This window comes from Malaclemys terrapin, chromosome 4 (genome assembly GCF_027887155.1).
Source record: "Malaclemys terrapin pileata isolate rMalTer1 chromosome 4, rMalTer1.hap1, whole genome shotgun sequence".
In the NCBI taxonomy this organism is placed as follows: Eukaryota; Metazoa; Chordata; order Testudines; family Emydidae; genus Malaclemys; species Malaclemys terrapin.
The window spans coordinates 86,130,698-86,154,559 of record NC_071508.1 but is presented as its reverse complement, the minus strand read 5'-3'; the positions used below and the strand labels follow the sequence as shown (position 1 = coordinate 86,154,559).

The window sequence follows — 23,862 nt, the reverse complement described above, 5'->3', positions numbered from 1 at the left end:
TTGGGCAGCTTACTCAAAAGATAAGACTCACAACAGAAAACAAACTCGCTAGATAAAATACCCACAGTGAGAAAGAAACCCACCCAAGCTGCAGAGAGTTATTTCCCTCTAGAGTAGCAATCACTGCCTCCACACCTGGCCCCTTTGCCACCTAGTAATTGGGTCTGGTGCTCCAGCTTCCTATCGCTTTCATTCCTACTGGGAACTATTCCTCTGGGTCCTAGGTTCCACCCGCACAAAGAGTCATTGCCTGATTTTATAAGGAAAACCAGGACATGGGGGAACAGGGACCCTGAGGCCCCCCTTTTTGGGTCCCAAAGGGTTTGTTCACCTGTCACATGCACAATAATTGCTTGATTATGCAAGGTGTTGAGCAACTCCTGGAATGCTCATTGTCACCATGGAGGATCCAGGCCTGAATCCTGGAATTGCAAAAGAGAAATTTCTAAAAGTAACTTGATTTCTAACAATAAAACAGCCACCTACCCAGTTACACACAGTAGCCACACTCTGATCTCAGCCACACTGATCTGAACAGTCAATGGAGTTAAGAAGTTCTGAAAAAAAGAACTTGCTCCAGATGGGTTTCACAGGTGTAAATAATGGCAACATTTTATCTCTGGTCCTGTCTGGTTCATTTGTCAGTCTAAGACAGTGTATTCTAGTGGTGAAAACATGGACCTTTGAGTCAGGAGATCTGGGGTGTAGCCTCAGCTCTGCTTCAGTCAGATAGTGTTACTCTGAGCAAGTCACTTGCGCCTACATTTTCAAAAGCATCCTCTAATTTTAGTGCTCCAGTTTTCAGTTGGCCATTTTAAGCCCCATAGGTGTCTCAACAGACAGTAGAGCTGATAGAAAAGGGCTGCAACAGAACACAGAGGCAGGGCCACTGAGTCCAATGAGACTACTTGTGTAAGCAAGTCAGGGTTGCTGAACTGTGTCATATATAAACATATATATTAAAATGGAATTCTACAAAACTGTTTTTAGAAATCCCTGTCACTCGTCCCTGCTCTACATAACTATGAATAGTGCTGGGGTATTCTGCAATGAAAGCTGCTATTTTACTCATATTTCACAGCATGTACTTTAGAATGGAGGTGTACACATTATGCGGCTCCTGCTTCTACGAGGTGAGCTCTCAAAGTGGTTGGAAGGCAAGTTCTAGTTCTCTTTAAATACCTATAAATAACAGAAATTCCAACCACTTTGAGAGTCTCCTGCATTCAAATTTATCTACTATACTTATATAGGTCCCATCACCATCGTATCTGAGCATCTCACAATCTTTAAGGTACTTCTCATCACAGGGAAGTGCTATAGTCCCCATTTTAGAGATGGGGACCTGAGGCACAGAGCAACCAAGGCACATGGTCCAACCCTCAAAGTATTTAGGGACCAAGCTCCTGTTGAAGTTAATGGGAACTAGGTACCTAAATACCTTTTGCTATCTGGGCATAAGTTACTCATCCAGGGTTGCACAGCAAGGCTGCCAGAGAGCTGGGAATTATACCTGAGTCTCTCAAGCCCCATTGAACTATCCTTCCTCTCACACATGAGTTGTATTCCCTCTGTCCTACTTTACATCAATAGATTGACAAACTTTCAGCTTCCTATTTGATTGTTATGTTGTAAAATTATATTTAAGAAAGTCATTTATGTATAGATTTACTCTGCTTTGTAATTAAATGTAGCTATTAGAATTTTTTATATTACACAGCAGTTTTTCTTTAGGTTATATCAGTTAACCCTTTGGTACCTAGTCTGTTCTATATATGTGATGCTGGATTCTTTGGCACTGAGCTGCTACATGCAATGACTCCATGAGCCTCAAGGAATTAGTAAATTGTCAGTTTTGCAATAAGAACACAAGCTAATTGCAAGGGCAGCATGTTAAAACCCCCATACAGTGGTTTTCATGTTTTCTGAGGCAACATCTGGCATAGAGTTTTATTCCAAATATTATCAGAGTTAGGAAGATTTCCCTCTGACAATCTTCAATTTGGCAGTATTCCCAGATGTCAGTTTAAAGGAGAAGTAACATCTATTTGGCATCTCCTCCAGCCATAGTCTTTCATTGCTCAAGTAGAATTGCTCCACTGTTCTTCAAAGGTTGGGGGGAAATGGTGGCATGAAAGCGGAATTCATTCTTGTAGCACCTCCATAGTTTAGAATTCACTGACTTACAATTAGAACAGGAATTCTACCTCTTAGTTTTGCATGAATAACATAGCGTAATCTTGACAAGCTCAGGGCACTTGGGGACAGAATTAATTTTCTGGGAATTAACAAGTAAATCTACTAATTATAGTTAAAATTAATGTAAAATGATCCATTTAACATTTTTTTCTGGGAGTCTCATCTCTTTTTTCTTTTCTTCTAGCTAGTAGATGGATTTGGTGCTCGCCCTTCAAATTTTACATATAGTTAAAACTCATTTGAAACTCAGTCATTTTCTGTGTTTGTACAGCACGAGCGGACTGGAGTTCCAATCCCAATTCAGGTCTCTGGGTGCTATCATAATGAAAATATTTACTACTATCATTACTACTCACAGGTTACATTTGAAGACACATATTGTGCTTAAGCAAAGTTATTAAGAATGGTTGTTGTATGTAATGGTTATTATGCCTGTAGTCAGGGCCAAGTCAGTAGGTCAGGTCATTGTTAAACAGTGTCATTGTGACAGCAGGGGTAACTCAACCAATCATCACAATTCTTCTCTGATGAATATGCATGCTAGACAGGATTGGAAAAAGTGACACCCCCGTCTCCAGCAGCAAGTTGATTAAGCAGTGCAGATGGGCCTTTTGTGTCGGTGCGAGGTGAACATGTGTGATGTGAGTATACCTGCTGGGGATCACTCCTCCCATGGGAGTGTGGTTTTACATTTTTTGCTTCAAATTCCCATGAATCCCTGAGGCAAGCACCATTGTCCTGATTCTTCAGTGCCTTTCACATTATGCAGTAATCTACAGCTATGCAAAATGCTACCCGTGTGATACGGTCATGTTTACATGCATTTCATACTCACCGCACACAAATGGAAGTGACGACACACACTACAAAGCAGTGAAGAATCAGGCCCTATATTGTCATCAGCCCCCTCTCCCACTGCTACACCTCACTCCAACATGAGAACAGAGGTGTGTATCTGCCCTCTTCCCCGCACACCTGAGGAACTGCACGCAGCCGAATGGGGTGGGCATTACTAGGACAGAGCAATTAGAATCCATAAATGAAAGAACTCTGCGTTAGGCTGAAACCGTAGATTACATTCCTGGAGAATGTGTGTGACGGGGGGATGATTTAATTTTAATAAGGCAAAGTTACACTACAGGTTAACATACTACATCATACATTGCTTGTTCAGGAGCAGGTTAATATTCGAAGACGCTGGCTAAGGATTCTGGCTTGTTATCTGGGGACTCCTCCTCAAAATGCAGTTTTAGTACTGTTCCTCACAACTATGATGCAGAGGAGGAAGGCAGGGAAGTTGTGACCTCTCAAAATTTCAAAAGCTCCATAGGTTCTTGGTGTCCCTTTAATGGGAAAAATCAATGGAACAATCAAGTTAAAATCATATAGAAAAAAAATTCTCTTCTCTTGTTTTATAAACAACACTTTAGATTACTGAAAACTAAAATAATCTTCAACTCTAACCTCCATCGCACTGTTTATTCTGCTTGGTTACATTTTGCATTTCACTCACTTTGGGCAGTACAACCAGACTGGTCATTTTCACTGTCTCTTATTCATTTCACATTCAGGTTCTCAAGCAGTAATACAATACTGCAGTGTTACAGCTGCAACCACTGTGGAGGAGCGGTCATTTGTTTAAAACAACATTTTCCAGTAACACGTCAGGGGTGCCGGACGTATTTTTATAAGGGGGTGCTGAGAGCCATTGAAGCAAATTGTAAACTCTGTATATAATGGAAACCACTTCAAGCCAGGGGATGCAGCAGCACCCCTAGTTCCAGCACCTATGATGTCAGCCCCCTCGAGCCCTAGTCACGCGCAGTTTATGCTTGCTATGTGGAGTCGCTCTGCTGTGAGTGCAGGGGAACAGAGCAGTTACCACAGCTGGTCAATTTCCCTTTGAAGTCAGGCATGGCCTGCAGACACAATAACATGGACTCTTTCTGAATAGGCAAACTAGGCCCCGGGGACTGAGAAACAGACAAAGGGGAAGGTACATGGGGGAGGAGGGAAAAGGGACCAACCAGCTCGGTGCATGTCTTTCTGAGGGAAAAGTGTGTACTGGTAGTGAGCAGCCACAAGACTGCCAGCATTGAGTGAGGACGCAAAAGATGGCCAGGACTGGAGACAGAATGTAAAGTGGTAAGAGAGAAAAACAAAGGGCAAACCAAAGGAGTAAATAAAAGGAGACACAATAGCCAAATTCTCTCCAACTGGAACCTGGCAGCTCATCCCTTTCCTTTGTGTAGTCTGGCTACACCAATGTTCTTGTGTGCGACTTGCATCTGAAGAAGTGAGGTTCTTACCCACGAAAGCTTATGCTCCCAATACTTCTGTTAGTCTCAAAGGTGCCACAGGACCCTCTGTTGCTTTTTACAGATTCAGACTAACACGGCTACCCCTCTGATACTTGTGTGCGGCGTTTCCCTCCTCTGTGACTGAAAAAGCATTATATACGGTGTCTGACTGAATCTCACTCTCAACGTTAGCTCAAAGCAGTTTGGCTATGATCACCGTTACGTGGACTGAAAACTGACAGCACAACAGTAAACAAAGGGTTATGAGATGCAGTAACTGATTGAACTGGAAGAAGGGGTGTGTGTGTCTGTGTGCGCGCGGGGGTATCGCAGGGATAGGCCTGAGGTCCTGTCTTATTTAATATCTTCATTAAAGAGCTAGAAAAGGGAGCAAGCACCATTTTAATCAAACTTGCCTATGATACACAACGCTTGATTGTGTTTGATAGGCCATCTTGGAGTGGGGTGCAGCTGTATCACCCCCTGGGCAGCTCTAGGAGGGATTATGCTGGATTGTGCACACTCTACTACCCCTTAGGAAGACGCAGGATGTTCTCCTGGCCTAGGCAGGGATGGGGGAATGACTCTGTGTACTGCCTTCCCCCTTTGTGGTGGCTGGTCCCTGTGGGGGTATAAGAAGACTGCAGGGAGTGCAATCATATTACATCCTGCATAAGGAGGCAAAGGGGCTCCTTCTACCTTCCCCACATACCCATGAAAGGGACAGGAATAGTCTGGGCATAAGATGGGAGGATTTGTGAACCCCAGTCAGTACCCAGAGAGACCCAGGGAGAGTAGAAAATCCAGACAATACTGAGACGTGATTCAGCTTGGAAAATGTAAGGAATTACATTGATGGGGAAATAACCATAAACCAAATATTCACTGGAAGGGAGAGACCTGAGAGGCAGTAACGTTGAAAGAAAATGTAGGAATCATAGCAAATGAGATCTGAGTTGCAGGGTGATGTTGGAGAGAAAAAGGCCAATGCAACCGCAGGTTGTACATTCAGAGGCACCATGCCACAAAGCAGGGAGGTAACAGTCCTTCTCCAGGTAGCTCTGGTGTGACAGCACATGGGATACCATGTTCAGTTCTGGGCATCTAATTATCAGAAAGATATTGACAAATTAGAGAGAGTTCAGAGAAAAAGCTGATAAACGATTGTGGGGCTGGGGTAAGGTGACCAGATGTCCCAATTTTATAGGGACAGTCCCAATTTTTGGGTCTTTTTCTTATATAGGCTCCTATTACCCCCCCATTACCCCCGTCCCGATTTTTCACACTTGCAGTCTGGTCATCCTAGGCTGGAGGGATTGATTTATGAGGATAACATAGTTAGCTTGGCTAAGGGCCAACTAAAAGGGAACATGAAAACAATTTACAAACATTGGAAAGGTGTAAACACAAACGAAGGGAGGACTGATTTGAGCATAAATTATTCCAGTTTAGTACTAATGTGGACACGAGAACGAATGGATACAAACTGGCCGGGGGGAAGTTTAGGCTTGAAATTAGACGAAGGTTTCTGACCATCAGAGGGGTGAAATATTGGAACGGCCTTCCGAGGGAAACGGTGGGGGCGACGGACCTGTCTGGTTTTAAGATTAAGTTGGATGAGTTTATGGAGGGAATGGTTTAATGATAAAACATAGTAGCCAAGGAAAACCAAGCAATGGTACATGAACAGCATAATGGCCAACAAGGGTCAGGCTAGAGACTCTTGCCTATATGCTCGGGGTATTACTGATCGCCATATTTGGGGTCGGGAAGGAATTTTCCTCCAGGGTAGATTGGCTGAGCCTCTGGAGGTTTTTCGCCTTCCTCCGCAGCATGGGGCAGGGATCACTAGCAGGAGGGTCTCAGCCGATTGAAGTCACTAAAACACAGGATTGGGGACTTCAACGGTAGAGTCCAGGGAAGGGTCTTGTGGCCTGCAGCATGCAGGGGGTCAGACCAGATGATCATAATGGTCCCTTCTGACCTTAATGTCTATGAGTCTATGAGTCTATAATAAAAAGGGGCAGGGACACTTATTTAAGACGAGTGACCACAAATTAAGAAAGGGAAAATTTAAGCTGAATATAATGGAAAACATCCTGACAATGAGATCTCTGTGGAATGGTTTCCTAAGGGAAATGGTTGAAGTCCCATGCACTGGCAAATGTAAAATTAGACTGGACAAAATGCTAATAAATGTGCAATACAGAGCAGCTGTACACTGGCCGGTTGGTCACTAGTCCTTACCTTGCTGTTACAAGGAGAGGGCAGTCCCAGACTGCATTTTAGGCCTTTGTGGGCCATATTTGACCCTTAAGCTACACTTTACCCTTAAATTGGGGCTGTCCTAGAGGTCATTTGACTGGTCACATGTTCTTCAAGTAACCCTAAACTGTAAATGTATCAATTAAATGGCAAGTTGATTAACAGCATTAAGGGTTGTAATGAACTGGCTAGTATGTTTACTACTGCCCCTCTATTGGATAGAATCAGAACTGCTTAGCTGTGTCAGACAGCTAGCAGAGATTCCCCATACATTCAACTGTGCTTTTATAGCAGGAAGCTCTTTATTTCAGAGGTGACAGTGAAGCCAAGACAAGTTGAATAGTGATAACCATTAAGTCCAAGGAGGCTTCAGATTTATTACAATATATTTACATAGTGAGCTATTTCCCCTCAATTCTCTCCCCAGTAAGCAAAAATGGAATAAAAGTAACAGTAGATAACATTCTTAGTAGGGGAAGTAAGGTTTTGTGGTCAAGGCACTGGACTGGGACTCAGAAGATGTTGGTTTAATTTCCAGCTTTGCCACATATTCCCTTTGGGACCTTGGGCAAGTCACCCTGTGTCTCAGTTCCCCATCTGTAAAATGAAGTTAATAGTCCTGCCTTTCCTCCACACTTTCTTCTGTCTTTTCTATATAGTCTTTAAAATCTTGGGGGTGGGGACTGTCTCTTTTTAAGTATATATACAGAGCTTGGCATAATGGGGCCCAGACCTCCACTGGGGGCCTGTATGCACTACAGTAATATGATTAAAAAAATAACATTCATAGGTAAACATACACACATACACTTTATGGAATTGGCAGGATAGCAGCTGTTGCTTTACACCACAATGACTCTCTCCAGTAAGAATTCACCTGGCCCTTTTATTTCAGAGCATTCTAAAGAGTTAAAAAAAAAAGAGGGAGGGGAAACCCTGGGAAGCTAATAAATTTGCTTGTGAAATTAGTCACCTCCTTCACCTAAACCACCCCATACTACAACTGCCAGACAGGATGACCCTAGTGCTACTTGGAGAACTGCTCATCATTTATTCATTGTCCCTTCTTTTTGTCCCCCGTCATGAAAAGAGAAGCAGTTTGGGGTTGTGGGTGGTTTGTTCCCCCCTCCCCTTCTTCAGCCAACCCTTGCTCTCATCAAATCCCAGCCTCTACCAAGGATAGCTGGGGAAGGAGACCGAGGTAAATTGCAAGATTTTGGAGGCTGCAGAGAAGAGAGGTCAGAGGTGTAACTATCTGTCTCCTTAATAGAATGCCTGAGATTGCCCCCTCCTCCTGTGTTTAGGTGAAGTGTCTGCGCAGGGTTTGCTGGGAGCCATGGAGGGGCAGCTGCCGCTGTTACCACCAGTAACCTGATCCAGCACTAAACAGCTTGTTACATCTACTGAAGAGGAGGAGGAGGCAAGGGGACAAAAGCCCACGGTTCCGCCTGCCGCTGAAAGAGCCAAAGCAAAGTGCCGTAAGTGAATGACATCCACAATTCCGCTCTATCCTGAATGATTCAGGGAGGACGTTTAAGCCTTAGCATGTTGTCTGCAGACGTAGGCTGATGCACGTTTGTTTGGGGTTTGTTTTAGGGCGGGGGGAGCCAGGGGCATTAGCCTGGAGTCACAGCTCACATGCATGGGGAGGGATGTTCTCCGTGTCGCAGGATGATGCTTCTGTGCTCGGCGGAGAAAGAGCAGGGGCTTTTTGCCAGGCAGTCTGTTAGCAGAGGCTCTGCATGGTCCGTATCCTCGCGCTGCATTCCAGCCACAGAATAAGGAGAGCGGAAATGTTGCATTGAGAAAGCGAAAGGGTGTTTGCTTGGTATCGCTGTTTGTTTGATCCGGTGTGCAACAATGCCTTTGCCAGCCGTCCCCTCCTTTAGGAATAAGAATCGAACTGCAGCTTGGCTTGTCACCCTCCTTCTCACTGCCCCTCTGCCCAAGGTTAATGTCTGAGAGGGGACATGACACTTAAAAGCCAGTGCCTTTGGCCCCTGCACAAATAAACCCGCCCAGTCTGAGAAGCCTGCATCCCAAATGCTGCCTGGGCGGCTGGTCCTTTCATGTGCCTCTAGTTATGACTTTGCAACTTCCAGCAGAAATGTTACTGCATGAAATTAACACACACACAGGCAGTACTGTGCCTCCAGTGACCGCGGGCTGTTTTCCTCCCCGCTTTGCCTCTTTGCTCAGGGTTGCATCAGTTTTGTGTGCGTGAGAGCAGCGCCCGGTTAATCCTCGCGTGGATTAAATCGGCTGGCCGGGGTATTGTATGATTTATCCCCCTGGTGGGTTTTTTATTTCATTGCAGAGTCTCTGACGGGTCAGGCATGGTGGATCCGGCGGCGGAGCCGGGCGAGGAGAAATGCACAGACCCAGGCGGCGCAGCTGGAGATGGGGCGTCCCCGGCAGCAGCTGGCGAAGGGGCCCCGCGTCCGCCGCCGCCAACGCCCGCGGGGGAGCCGGGGAGACGCCGCGAGCAGTCCCCGCTGCTGCACTTGGACCTCTTCAACTTCGACTGTCCGGAGGCCGAGGGCAGCCGCTACGTGCTCACCAGCCCCCGCTCCCTGGAAGCGTGCGCCCGGTGTGCGGTCAAGCCGGTGGAGCTGCTGCCCAGGGCCCTGAGTGAGCTGGTGAGGGAGGCCCCGGGCAGGTCCATGCGGGTGGCAGCCGGCCTGTACGAGGTCTACGAGATGGACCGGCAGAGGAAGCTGCAGCAGTGCCGGGAGGAAAGAGAAAGGATTATCCGAGAGGAGAAGAGAAGGATTTTCACTCCCCTCATGCTAAGCAGCCTCCCTTCCTCCCCAGCTGCCAGGATCTCCTTCAAAACCACCACCAATGGGAGCTGCGCCCTAGCCCCAGGGGCAGGGGCTCCTACTGGGCCCAAGACCAAGAGCCACTCCCTGGACTCGCTGCAGAAACGGAGGGAGGGGTTCTCCACCAAAACCTCCTCTGAATCAGGGGCATCCTCGTCCTACAGCGGAGAAAGCTTTAGGGACAAGTGGCTCAAGGGGACCCCTCAGACTAGGGCAGTGGCTGCCATGAACTCTCTGGTGGGCAGAAGCTTCAGCCTGGGGGATCTGAGCCACTCCCCACAGACCACAAAAAAAGTGGAGAAGATCGTCAAGGAGGTGAAGAAGAAGAAAGGTCTCAAGGAGGTGCCCAAGAGGGACAGGAAGATAGCTGCCCTGATGATAGCCAAGCACCAGGAGGAGAACATCCTGAATGAGCAGAGGTATGCCGCCCACCTCCAGTGGGACAGCCAGCGGCGACGGGCCGAGCAACAGAAGGAGCAGGAAGAGAAAGAGAAACAGAGGGCTCTATTGCAGTGCCAAAAGATGTGGGAGTCCCAGGTCGAGAAGCGCCGTGGGAAGCTGACCCAAGGACAGAAGGAGGCTACCAGGATGAAGCAGAGGCAGTGCCTGATGTACGAAGAGAGGTGGAGGGAGCAGGCGGAGAAGCAAGACAGAATGAAAAGGGATAAGCTAGAGAGGACCATCCTGGAAGACAAGCAGAAGAAGCTCCATCAAGAGCACAACCTGAAGGTAAAGGAAGAAGACAAGAAAGAATTCCTGGAACGAGAAGAACAGCTTTTGCAGGAGAAGCTGTCCACTGCTTCACAGAAGAAGCTGAAGAAGGAGCTGCAGCTGCAGAAGGAAAAGAAGTTGCTCAATCAAGCTGAGAAGCTGAAGCATGAGGCCTTGTTCAAGGAACTGGTCAGGCAAGAGGCAGAGGAGAAAGAGATGCTAAAGGCCTCCCTGGAGGTTAACCTGCACAAGGCCCAGGAGAACTATGAGCACCTAATTGAGAAGAGGAACCAAGAGCTAAGGGAGAAAGCTAAGCGGGAGGAGATGCAAATCCAGAGAGCCAAGCTGGCAGCCGAGAAGAAGGAGAGAGAGCAGAAGGAACACTTGGAGGCCCTGGCCAAAGCGACAGAGAGGAAACTCCACCATGCTGCCCAGGTGGCTGAGGAGGTGGTCCAACAGAAAGCGCGCAAGGTGGTCCTCAGCCGCCTGGAGAAGGAGAAGATGCAGAAGGTAAACAAGCAGAAGGTGGAGCAGTATGAGGACTTCCGACGCAGGGAGATCCTCCTGTCCATTGAGAGGAAGCTGGAGAGGAGTGAGCAGATCTTCAAGGAGAAGAAGACTGTCCTGGAAAATGCCAGGTCGGTCGCCCGGGCATCCTTCCACGTCCGGGAAAAGGTGCGTGAGGAAACAAACATGCGCACCTTTGACAAGATGGTCTCTGAGGCAGAATTGCACGCCAGCCTGGATAAAAAATGAAAGGTCTTTTCTTTCTGTGGATAAGTGGGGAATACATCATCTGGTGCCCATCAGAACACATTAGAAAGCTCTTTCATATTAGAAAATTTCAGTTTTTAACCCTGATTTATTATTTTTTGGGGAGTAGGGTTCAGCACAAACCCCGTGGCAGCTATTTCACATACCTTTTTTAAAATGCTTTTGTTTTGGGGGTTATTTTACGAGACTGACCTTTGTTATCCCTTCCAGAAGACAAGTTACCCCACCCACACTCTACACAAAGATATGTTCAAGGATTAAAGCAGAAGCACACAAATTTACTCAACTGTGGGTTGCAAAGGCAACTTCCCAGAAACCTGTGGCCCACCTCAAATTTGCCTAAAATGGAGCAAATTGCAGTCACCCTCATCTTTATTATGACAAGGGCAGACAGTAGAGAGTACATCTCATCATGTAACACTTCATTTCAATTTGAATGACTTTCAGCTTGGATCAAGAGGCTGGGAATTGTCTTCTCGTTGTGTCATGCTTACATACTAAAGATGAGGATGGCCCCATTATAGAACTCCCTGGGGTGCATTTGGCCCATGGTTTGCACTTTATCCACTACTGATGTAAAATGTGGAAAGAGGTTCCTATTACAAGATTTTTTAACACCATGCAAGATGATATCATAACCATAGTTGGGCAGATGCCGCAAATCAACATTTACTCAAATAAACCCCCAGAGTTCCCTTTGATGATGGTATTCACTTTCCGCAGATGATCGCACAAAGGAATTTTTGTTTTGCAAGAATGTTTGCAGAAAGGGAAATTATCACAAATACTATTGCAAATATGCATTCCTGGGGTATTTGACAGGAAGTGATTGTGTGGCCTTCTTGAAAGCTCTATATGTGTTATGGAGTTATCCAATCAGGGAGCAGAAATAATACCATGTGACTTAGGTGACCAATCACACAGCTTTAATAGCAAATTATGAATAACTATTACTTGATATGATAGTTATGGTGAAAGGTTCATGAGCAATCCATAGATTGAAATATGTTTGCACAAACCATTCATTGAATAAGGTCAGAAAATGAACAAACTTCTGAAAACCTGCCTGTTTACAATCATTTGTCAAAAGAAAAGGGGATTAAATTTGTCAAGTAAATTATTTGCAGTGAATAGTTCACCCAGCTCTAATCATGACTTACTAAACATTACAACATTTAGTTGTCCATTGGTGCTAATGATTACGTTCTGTTCTTTATGACAAGTAAAACAAAAAAATGCACATTCGGGGATAAATTATGTTTTGTTGTGGATTCACTCAGCAGAGGAATGTGGCATTTTCACAACTCTAACTAGATATCATGTACAGTGGAATGAGTCCTGCTGTTAAGGAACTGGGACTGTGAAAAGCCTTCTCACACCTCATGGAAAACATTCTATATAGAGAGATCATTCTGCTCAGATTTTCTGCATTTATTTTCTCCTTAGTTATTGTTATGAAAACATAGCTGCTCGAATACAGAAAGCTTTGCCATGTTTCTTACAAGTTCGTGGTGCACCAGTAGTTTGTTCATAAATGGAGGAATACTCAACTGTCTGTGACATCATATCAGGTTGCTGTGGAAATGGTGATGATGTCACAAACAGAACATGATCACTTCAGATGGGAGAGAAGCAGCAGGAATGGCAGAGCTCCTGTGTTCATACAAATGGCTCTAATAATACAAAATACAGGGGAACAGAAAGACAAAATATGTGTTACATTTCACAGATTCATTTCTAAATAGAATGCTCTTCAAAGTTTTTCTTGAGATGGCAGCAGATCTGAAAAGTTTTTAAAGAGGATGTTATGTTAATGGCAATGGCAATGATAATGTTAGACCAATGTTACCAGGGTACGAACCATGGAAATAGTATAAAAAACAGTGTTGGAAGTGAAGAGGGTGGGTGGTTTGTACCGAGTCTTATGGTATTTCCTCCCTCTGGATCACTGGGAAGAAAGCCAGTATTGTCTAGTATAAACAGAAGGGGATTAGGAGTCAGGAGACGTGGATTTTATTCCCAGCTCTGCCACTGATTTTATAGATTCATAGATTATAGGACTGGAAGGGACCTCGAGAGGTCATCGAGTCCAGTCCCCTGCCCGCATGGCAGGACCAAATACTGTCTAGACCATCCCTGATAGACATTTATCTAACCTACTCTTAAATATCTCCAGAGACGGAGATTCCACAACCTCCCTAGGCAATTTGTTCCAGTGTTTAACCACCCTGACAGTTAGGAACTTTTTCCTAATGTCCAACCTAGACCTCCCTTGCTGCAGTTTAAACCCATTGTTTCTGGTTCTATCCTTAGAGGCTAAGGTGAACAAGTTCTCTCCCTCCTCCTTATGACACCCTATTAGATACCTGAAAACTGCTATCATGTCCCCTCTCAGTCTTCTCTTTTCCAAACTAAACAAACCCAGTTGCTGTGTAACACTGGGCAAGTTGCTTATGGTACATCTACATTTCAGTAAAAACCCCAAGGCTGGCCTGGATCAGCTGACTTGGGCTTGCAGGGCTTGTGGTGCAGGGCTAAAAATACAAGTGTAGACATTCAGGTTTGCACTGAAGCCCAGGGTCCAAGTCCCTCCCACCCCCATTGGGTTTTAGAGCCCAAGCCCCAAGTCTACACTGCTATTTGTAGCCCTGCAGCATGACTCCAAGTCAGTTGGCCTGGGCTCTGAGACTCACTGATGTGGGTTTTTTGGTTTTGTTTTTTGTTGTTTTTCTGCTGTGTAGATGTATCCTTAGAGCCAGATCCCGCTCCCATGGAAATGAATGGCACTGATTTAAAAGGAAGCAGAGTCAGGCTCATAGCCTTGCTATACCTTAGTTTATCCATCTGTAAAATGGGGATAACCCGCAAACTTTGTAAATCACTTTGAGATGTTTAGATGAAAGGTGCTAAAGAAGTGCAAAGTATTACTAATGTTTATTTATAATTATATGTATTTATTTAATGTCTTTGTTTTAGTTAATAAGAAAGTAAAATATACTTGCCAGGAATTACTTTTGCCTTTGGAAAACACCAGTTTATACCAAATGGCAAGAATATTCAGAAACGTAGGGAGGACACTGCTGGATTGCTATGCCCAGAAAGGATTCTCTCCCCTCCCCCCATTGCTTGGTACATTTGTCAATTTGAACATTAAGATAGGCCAAATTTCTCCTGTGCGAGAGTATAAAGCCAAGCAAGGCACCCTATTTTTTGTACTTAAGTTCACCACCATGCCCTAGTAGCTGCAAAGGTCTAAAGCAGGGGTTTCAAACATATGAGACAGATGTAGCCCACATGATGTGCTGATATGGACATAGTGACATATACAAATTGGGCACAATCTAAGCTTTCATTACAAAAAAGAGTCATGGTGAAATCCTGGCCCCGTTGAAGTCAATGACAAAATGCCCATTGATTTCAATGGGGCCAGGATTTCAACCTTGTTTCTAGCCCTTTCGGCTGAGGAGAAAGACTCACATCACATTTGGAAGGTTATCAAATGCAGTGTTGTTTTTTTCTGGGACTACAGTAGGCCTGAAACAATGACAGAGAGGTAGGTACCCCATTCAGCTCACTGGGGGGTCACTTTTAAAGTCTGTTGCTGATCATTTTAGCAGATATAATGGGGGAAGTAAGCAATGCTGAATGTGACAGTAAAATCAATACATAATACAAAACGCCCCCCAGGTTACACATACCCGACTTATGCAAATCCGTACTTACGGAAAAAGTTCCGTAAGCTAGAAATAGGAGGGGTGGGTTTTTTTGCATAATTGTTGGGTATACTTTTCCGACTTACGCAAAATTCGAGTTCCGCAAGGCGTTCCGCAACGGAACGCTTGCGTAAGTTGGGGAGCGTCTGTAGTAGCTGAAAGTGTAATCAGTCCATAAAGGTGTCATTGTGCTCTGAATGTATATACTTTCTAAATGTAGTGGCCCTGATCCAAAGCCCATTGGAGTCAGTGGGAGTCTTTCCATTGATTTCAATGGGCTTTAATCAAGGCCCCAAGTAGCTTAAATTCAGAAGTGCTCAAACTTGTGGCATCGAAGGGCATGTCAGCAAGCTGGGCAGAGGCCTGAGAGAGGCTCCTAGAGCCTGCTCCTGCTTCTTGTTGAGTTCAGTGGGAGCAGAATTAGGTCTCCAAATACAGGTAAAATGAAGCCAATTGTATCTTCAGTATTGAGATGTTCAAAGTCAGAAGTGGCCCTAGCCCTTCTGCCGCCCACGGTGGAAAATGGTTTTTGTGCCCCTAATGGCCAAGCCAAAAAAAGGAGGATGACCTTTGCTGGTCCTTCACTAGGACTGTAAAACGCAACCATATCATGAGCTATTCTTTTATTATAATCCTAAGATTTTGCCATTAGACTATGTTTTCTTGCATATTCTAATGATCCCTGCACAATTTAAATATCTGAACTTAAAAAAAATAAAAAACAATTACCATTGTCAGGGGGTCTCTGTGGCCAGAAGTACTGGGTGGTTATCTTCCTTACACATATGCTGGAACCAAATCTCACCTCTGAATTTCCAAACATTAGGAAAACTCAAATCCAGAGCCACATCTCAAGCCAGAGCCAAATTTCACAACTGACCCCTTTCTCTACTGTGTCAAACCAAAACCCAGACCCAAATACCCCTAGGTTCAAATCCAGAATCAAACTCTGAGACTTGGACCCCTCTCTAACGTCCAGTTGATGACCGCTGGACTGATTATTAGTGATCATTCTTGATCTGGCTAGAATTTGCAGACTGTGAATATACACAGAGTGTTCTGGACTTTAGATACAAATGCTATCTGGAGAAACTCTCCCCATTGATATAAACGGGACTGTTGCCTGATTAAGACAACATGATCAAGCCAGTATTGCTGGAAGAAGAGATACACCCACATCACTGTATACCTAACAACATGATAGAAAAAGACCTTTTAATAATATGAAGGTTCTCATGCTTGTGTGCTTTTTTACTGCATGGATATGAAAAAGATACACGATGGCCAGAATTCTCTTCTTGAATCTATGGTGTGGCTCTGTTGTCCACAATGCATATCTGCTCTCATTACATGGTAAAAGTCCTATTGACCTAAGTTGGACATTCCAGCCACACAATGAAGGCAGAATATGGTAGATCCAAGAGGAGAAATTTTCCCTTTATGTGCTACAAGGCCTAGACTGGATTGGGAAATTTAGGAGACATAGATTTGCTATCCTGGATCAGACCATTGGCCCATCAAGTTCAGTCTGCTGCCTCTACTAGAGTCACTACTTACTTCTTAAGAGAAATAATATTTCCTCTCCCCCTAACGCTAGCTGATTGTGCAGTGCTGAACATAGGGAAAGACCATCCTCCCTGACCCCTGCTGTCAGTGATTGCACACTCAACCAGGAGATTTGATTTTGGTAGTTTCCACTTGTCTGTGAATTTTCTTGCTTGTGTTGGTTGTCAGAAAGTAAGTGTTATAACATTATTTTGTGATACTATGTTTAATAGCCTTAAAAAAAAGCAGGAGAGAAGGGGGAAACAACAAAGTAAAACAATAAAACGGGTTCTCAAACTGGGGGTCGGGACCCCTCTATTACATGGGAGATTGTGCCTCCAGCCCAAACCTCGCTTTTCCTCCAGCATTTTATAATGGTGTTAAATATATAAAAATGTGTTTTTAATTTATAAGGGGGGGTCGCACTCAGAGGCTTGCTATATGAAATGGGTCACCAGTACAAAAGTTTGAGAACCACTGCCATAAAATATCCATCTTTGCGGTGCGGAGAGTTGTAACTACCTGGGAGTGATGAGCTATAGAGCCAATAACCATGCCAGTTTTCATACAGAATACAGCTTTGCAGCCTTGTGGCTAGTTCTTTTCTCTATAGTATGGCAGACTCTCCTGCACGCCTTCAGTCACCGGTTTCAGGAGTTTGTGCAGGCTGGAAATGCTGTGGAGGCATCAGGCAGTGCTCCCCTGGTAGGGCACTAGCAGCATGTCACATGGCTGGCAGAGCTCCCCCACCTAGGAGACATCTAGATGAGCTCTGAAGGGGACTGCAAACTGTTGCGAGCTTTGGCCCCAACTCAACAAAGTATGTAACTTTAAGCATATGTTTAAGTGACTTGCTGAATCAGGGCCTTTGGGAACTAGTGTACGGGAAAGAAATTCAGCTGTCACCAGGACCGGCTCTAACTTTTTTGCCACACCAAGCAGCAAAAAAAAGTGCCGCCTTGTCGTACCCTCCCCCCCAGCGCAGCCCCGCGCTGCCGAAAGACCCCCCGCCAAGTGCTGCGCCGCCGAAACCCCCCCGCCGAGTGCTACGCTGCCGAACACTCCCCGCCGAGCGCCATGCTGCCGAACACCCCCGCCGAGCGCCATGCTGCCGAACACCCCCGCCGAGCGCCGTGCTGCCAAACACCCCCCGCCGAGCGCCGTGCTGCCGAACACCCCCGCCGAGCGCCGTGCTGCCGAACACCCCCGCCGAGCGCCGTGCTGCCGAACACCCCCCGCCGAGCGCCGTGCTGCCGAACACCCCCCGCCGAGCGCCGTGCTGCCGAACACCCCCCGCCGAGCGCCGTGCTGCCGAACACCCCCGCCGAGCGCCGCGCTGCCGAACACCCCCGCCGAGCGCCATGCCGCCGAACATCCCCGAGCGCCATGCTGCCGAACACCCCCGCCGAGCTTCCAAAAAAGTTCAGGGTTTGGTTTGAGTTTAGATTAAGGTTCAGGGCCAAAGGGATACCAATGTCAAACTGATGTAAGTGGGCGGCGAATCAGGTCTAAAAGGGGTATATGAGAGTGCGTGTGCATATGCAGTTCATAGTTTACCCAGAGCAGTTCACCCAGCCCTATTTAAAATACACCTCTACCCCGATATAACGCTGTCCTCGGGAACCAAAAAATCTTACCGTGTTATAGGTGAAACTGCGTTATATCGAACTTGCTTTGATCTGCCGGAGTGCACAGCCCCGCCCACCTGGAGCACTGCTTTACCGCATTATATCCCCAAATTCGTGTTATATCGGGTCGCATTATATTGGGGTAGAGGTGTAGTGTCAAAATAGGCCTCAACCAACACCCCAGATCCAAACACACCTAACCTAGGGGTGTGTTCAAAACACAAATCCAGATGTGAAATTCACAGTTAGTCTCTTTGGGTCAAACCACTAAGATCTTGCTCCAGCAAAACTCCCATTGACATTAATAGAATTTTTGCCTAGGTAAGGACTCTGGGTCTCAACATTTATAATAGGATAACCTAAAATGCCAAATTCCCCTAAACCTTGAAAGGTGTTAAAAAGCCAGGTCTGGATCTGAATTTTGCATCTTGAATCCATTCCCATGTAAATCGTTATCCCTTTAGATGATAACAGCTTTTCTGTGCAACATGATTGTGTTTGTGCCAGCTTCTGGCCCAAAAGAATCCATACCAGTTGCCATGTAATTTTGCATACATCTCCTGTCTGCCACTGAACACAGATCTGGAAGGGAAATACCACTGTAGTATGATATAATACCACGAATACCATGCATAGTATTCTTATAGCACTTTACAGACTGTCCTAGAGCAAATCTCATAACCCTCCTGTGAAGTAGATAAGTATTGTTGTCCCCATTTTACAGATGGGGAAACTGAAGCAGAGAGAGTTAAATTACTGCACTTGCCTAAGGCCATATTAGAAGTCAGTGGTACAGCTGGGATTATCACTCTGGAGTACCTGACCTCCCAACCCGTGCTCTAACTGATGCCTTTCCTAATTGTTAAGGGGGGCCCGGCTCCACGTGATAGCGGCAGTTCTGAACCCTGCTTTCCAGGTGGCACTGTCTTGGAGAATCAAGGATTTAGAGTCAAGCTCCCATCGTTCGCTCTCCTGCATTGTGCCAAAGTCCAGCAACACGTGTGGGGCGTATAAGATTTCCCTAGTCTTATATGGAAGACCATAAGATGTAGTTGCATGGGCAAAGCCCTGTGGGGAGCCCTGGACTAGAAGAGCAGGGCCACTGCACATCAGGAGTGAGATGCATTAGCAGGGGGGTGGGGGCTTGGACTGAAATGGTGCAACAAATCAGGACTGAGGTCCATTGGCAGTGCTTGGAGGGAGAAGGGGAGGACAGTTGCACAAATCTGTCTGGGTCTGACTAGGCCACCACTTTCATGAACATAGACAGTAACACTCCTTGTGGGGTTTAAATTGTTAAATGTGCAGGACCCAATTCATCCCACAAGTAACCACACTGGCATCAGAGGAGTTCCACCATGGATGAATGTGACTCACACAGGCTAACCTCTGATGCATTTGTGATTATTGCTGTGAATCATTGATTTAGTTCTCATTTGCTAGAATTTCCAGGAGCCCCAGGGGGCATCATTCTCAAATCTCTGCGCTGTATCCAGGGAGTAGGATGGGAGAGTCACGTATCTGCCTTTTTATTTTTAGGCACAGTGGTGGGTTTGTCAATACTATGTGCTCCACACTGCTTTCTGAGCTGTTTGTGGAAGGCAGACATTTCTGCCTGAACAGTTGCAGTACCGCTGAGCTGGGGAGGATGGACCAGTATACAGGTGCTTATACAGCAGAGAGACAAACACTGGGGGATAAGAGTTTAGACTCTGTCAGATGCTAGTAGAAATGGTGGGAATGTTCTGGGGGTTTTGGAGGGGGAAGGATGGGGGATTTGTTTCTCCACATCCTTAATCAACATCAAGTCAACCTCATGATTTTTACATTTTTATTTTATGATTTATTTCTGGGGAGGGGAGGCCAGGGGCTTGAATTTTTGACACCTGGCTTTAGCCAGAAGACACTCTCCTCTTTCCCCTCAAAAGAAATCCCAACCATGTTATTTTGAGTAGCGGGGGTTGGATGATTGCATTTTGCTATCCACTTAACAGAAAAACTTTACTATGATTTGCAAGTTTCCTGCTCAAAAATGCCCATTCTGAATGCAAGCAGCTGCAAAATGTGAATTCTCAGATGTTCACAATTCAAAAACCAGACATTTCCTTGCAGCTTGAGGCAAAAAGTGAACTGGATGAGGCACGACGGCACGAGCAAGATCACCCAAAACAAAAAAGAAGGAACAATTTTTGTGTGGAAAAAAGTCCCTTAAAAACGTATTATTCCCAACCTGAGCCTGCCATTTGCCGTGGCAATGTGAAAGTCAATGGGAACTGGTAGGCTAACAGACTGGCCTGTGCATCAACCAACTACTCCCAGCAGTATCAGGATTCCAGTCCCTTGCTTCAGCGTGAGATTTGTTTCTCCATCTTAGAACAGTGCACCACATAAACCACATCCTTTCCCATATCCAGGTGCACTGCCTGGGAGCTAAGGAGAGTCTCTCTGCTCCTTTATGTCTCCCTGCGCTCAGGCTGCACTTTATGTCCTGCAGGCCTGCTTCTCAGCCACAAAATCCCATCATATGGCCCCAGGAATTGGGGCCAAGCCCAGTCCAGGGTGGGCTGAGCCCCAACCAGCTCACCCTGTGACGGCCAGTTTGTTCTCATCTACCCCCTGCTGTTACAGTGCAGTCCTACTGGGAAAGATCTGGTGGGATCTATGTGCAAGTCAGCACCTTAGTTAGAATCAGAGTAGAGTAGAAAAGCAATGCTGTCCTTTGGGTTTGCTTTTAAATAATAGCAAGATGTTTTATTACTCACATTAACTGAATTCCCAATGCACAACGAAGGTCTTCCACTCTATAGCACCAAAAGCTGCTCCTCAAGAATTCCAATATAAAGATCTGCCATGTGGTGCTAAACAATGCGAGCCCCACAATTTGGAACTTTTTACAACACCTGGCCCTGAATAAAGAAGAACAGGAGTACCTGTGGCACCTTAGAGACTAACAAATTTATTAGAGCATAAGCTTTCGTGGACTACAGCCCACTTCTTCGGATGCATATAGAATGGAACATATATTGAGGAGATATATATACACACATACAGAGAGCATAAACAGGTGGGAGTTGTCTTACCAACTCTGAGAGGCCAATTAATTAAGAGAAAAAAAACTTTTGAAGTGATAATCAAGCTAGCCCAGTACAGACAGTTTGAATAGGGGACTGACAAAAGACCACTGACGTCAATGGGAGCCTTTCCCCTGACTTCAGAGGGCTGTGGATTAGGCCCTAGGCGCCCAGAGGATGGGAGGTGAGCGTGCAAAAGGAGCTCCACTTACTGTGTGTCTGGTTAGGGGCCAGCCACAGTCACAGTCTTTGTGCTCCCAGAGCACAGGAACTGGGGATCTAGCACAACCAGTGGCACTAGACTTACCAGTAGTGTAGGGTGAGCATGGGGAAACAGCCTGTCCTCAGCAACCAGCAGAATTGAGCCACTTCGGGAGGAGCTCATGCTCTGCCCCGTTGAAGTTCACAGTGCAGAACTGCCTCTGGCCTGCATTTAGGGCAAGATTTAATGTTGATGTAAGGCAGAATACAAAACACAAGGTAACAGAGGGTCCTGTGGCACCTTTGAGACTAACAGAAGTATTGGGAGCATAAGCTTTCGTGGGTAAGAACCTCACTTCTTCAGATGCAAGAAGTGAGGTTCTTACCCACGAAAGCTTATGCTCCCAATACTTCTGTTAGTCTCAAAGGTGCCACAGGACCCTCTGTTGCTTTTTACAGATTCAGACTAACACGGCTACCCCTCTGATACAAAACACAAGGTGAAACCCCAGGCCCCATTGACTCAGTAGAGCCAGGATTTCACCCAGGGTGTGTGTGGAGTGGGTCATGTGCACATGCTTAAGAGTGTGGTCCTGATGCCTCCAGCACAGGAGAAATACACAAGTGCCCCTGCACAAATCCCCGGAGTTTGCAGCAGCTCTTATAAACTCAAAATGGTGAGTTTTGTTGTGTGTAGATCAGACCTACAACAGGAGGGTGTATCCAAAGAAGCACAGGTTCAAATACTGCTCACACCACTAGGCAAACTTGTACCCAAAATGTCACCTCTTCCGTGTGCCTCAAGAATGGGCTCCCACAGCAGGGGTTCTTCTGGTCCAGCCACAGGGAAGGACCTGGCCCTCTTCTCTGCAGCATAAGTGGTGTTCAGATCACAGTGCAGTTTTGAACATTGTGAAGTGAAAGTCTTCTAATCATGAAGTCACACGATGTTTGAATCCTCAGAGATCCAACTCTCTCCACACACACACACACACACACACACACACACACACACACACACACACACAAGTATTTATAAAGAAAACCGTGTTTTTAGCAGTATGTAAAGGCTACCTCCTCTGGCATGGATGAGGGAGCTTCCTCGTTCCCTTTTTGTGGCTGTCATGCCTTGAGGGTGGGGAGGCCTGTCTAAGAGCTCCAGTTTGGGGACAGGATTCTTGAGGACTGGATTGTGTGCTGACCCAATGGAACAAGGACTGAATGCTTCATTAGGGAAAGGATCTTTTTTCTATGAGACATGGGCATCTGGGATCGAGGCCAGAGAAGATTCTTGCATGGACGTGAGACAGAGGTGACCTTTCCACCCATAAAGAGACTGGGCACATGAAGTTCTGAAATTAATTCAGAATTTTATGCAATACTAATGGGAGCTGCTGGTATTTACTTGCCTTTGTGTTAAATAAAAGGATGCATTCAACATGAGAATGCACAGTGGCTGACACTCTGTGATTCACAGTGTCTGCTAGATGCTGCAAGGTATGGGACACTTTCTGTGCAGGAGAGACACCATCTTGTAATAGGTTTCAGAGTAGCAGCTGTGTTAGTCTGTATCCGCAAAAAGAAGAACAGGAGTACTTGTGGCACCTTAGAGACTAACAAATTTATTAGAGCATAAGCTTTCGTGGACTACAGCCCACATATGCATCCGAAGAAGTGGGCTGTAGTCCACGAAAGCTTATGCTCTAATAAATTTGTTATTCTCTAAGGTGCCACAAGTACTCCTGTTCTTCATCTTGTAATAGGGACTCTCTGTGACCCCTGCAGAAGCTCCCAGAATCTGTGCATTCTTCTTTGCTCAGTACAGCATCGTAACACTGATTTGCTCTGATTCCACTAGAATCTCCTAGAATCTGCAGCTGTCTGTGTGAAGGGACACTGCGCTGTAACGCAGACACTTTCCTACAGATATGATGGAATTTGAAAGCTCCTCTCTTTAAGGGACAAAGTACTGTACCATAGATTTCTTGTGGTGCCCACAGTCTCACGATATTAAAAAACTCTCCCTGCTGGGGACACTCCATTTGTAATGCAGATAGTTCCTGCAGGATCTCATCAAATCTGTAAACAGCTCTCGGTATGAACATTGCATTGCAATGCAGATTCTGTCAGATCCTGCAGGAATCACAAATCCACATCTGCAAGGACATTGGCCTGTAATACAGCTACCAAGGGATCCCTGCAGCATCTCATGGTATCTGCAAACCCCTCTGCTTCTTTTCAGATCATTTTGATAAGAGTTCATGGAAAGCTGCTCAGTCCCTGCTGTGTAAAATACACTGTGACCCAGCACTATGTTTCTGAATCTTCCTCTCCATGGCAACACGTTGTGATGCCCCAGGTGTAGGATGCCTCGTGGCATGCTGTGTGCAGGGAAGCTTTGTTGGGAAAACACTCTGTCGAACATACACAGCATGGTTTTAGCTCAACCCTTTTTTCACTAGGGAGCCGGAGGCAGAAAGTGCAAAGTGAAGAAATGCAGTCTCAGAAAAAGAAAAAGAATTGCTGAGCATCTGGGAGAAGAATGAGAAGCCATAAAGTGGGAGATTTAAATAGGCTTGAAATTACAGCGAATGGAAGTTGCGTGTTTTAGCCAAATACCAGAGCTATCCAAT

General features: G+C 45.8%; 1 protein-coding gene across 1 annotated transcript; it reads left to right on the top strand.

Moving 5' to 3' along the window:
* Positions 1–7,539: 7,539 nt before the first annotated feature.
* On the top strand, positions 7,540–12,772 carry CCDC177 (coiled-coil domain containing 177). Its single transcript, XM_054028260.1, has 2 exons — positions 7,540–8,242; positions 9,082–12,772. Exon 2 carries the CDS (start codon positions 9,101–9,103, stop codon positions 11,051–11,053), a length of 1,953 nt encoding a protein of 650 aa, XP_053884235.1. The 5' UTR covers positions 7,540–8,242; positions 9,082–9,100; the 3' UTR covers positions 11,054–12,772.
* The last annotated feature ends 11,090 nt before the right edge of the window (positions 12,773–23,862 follow it).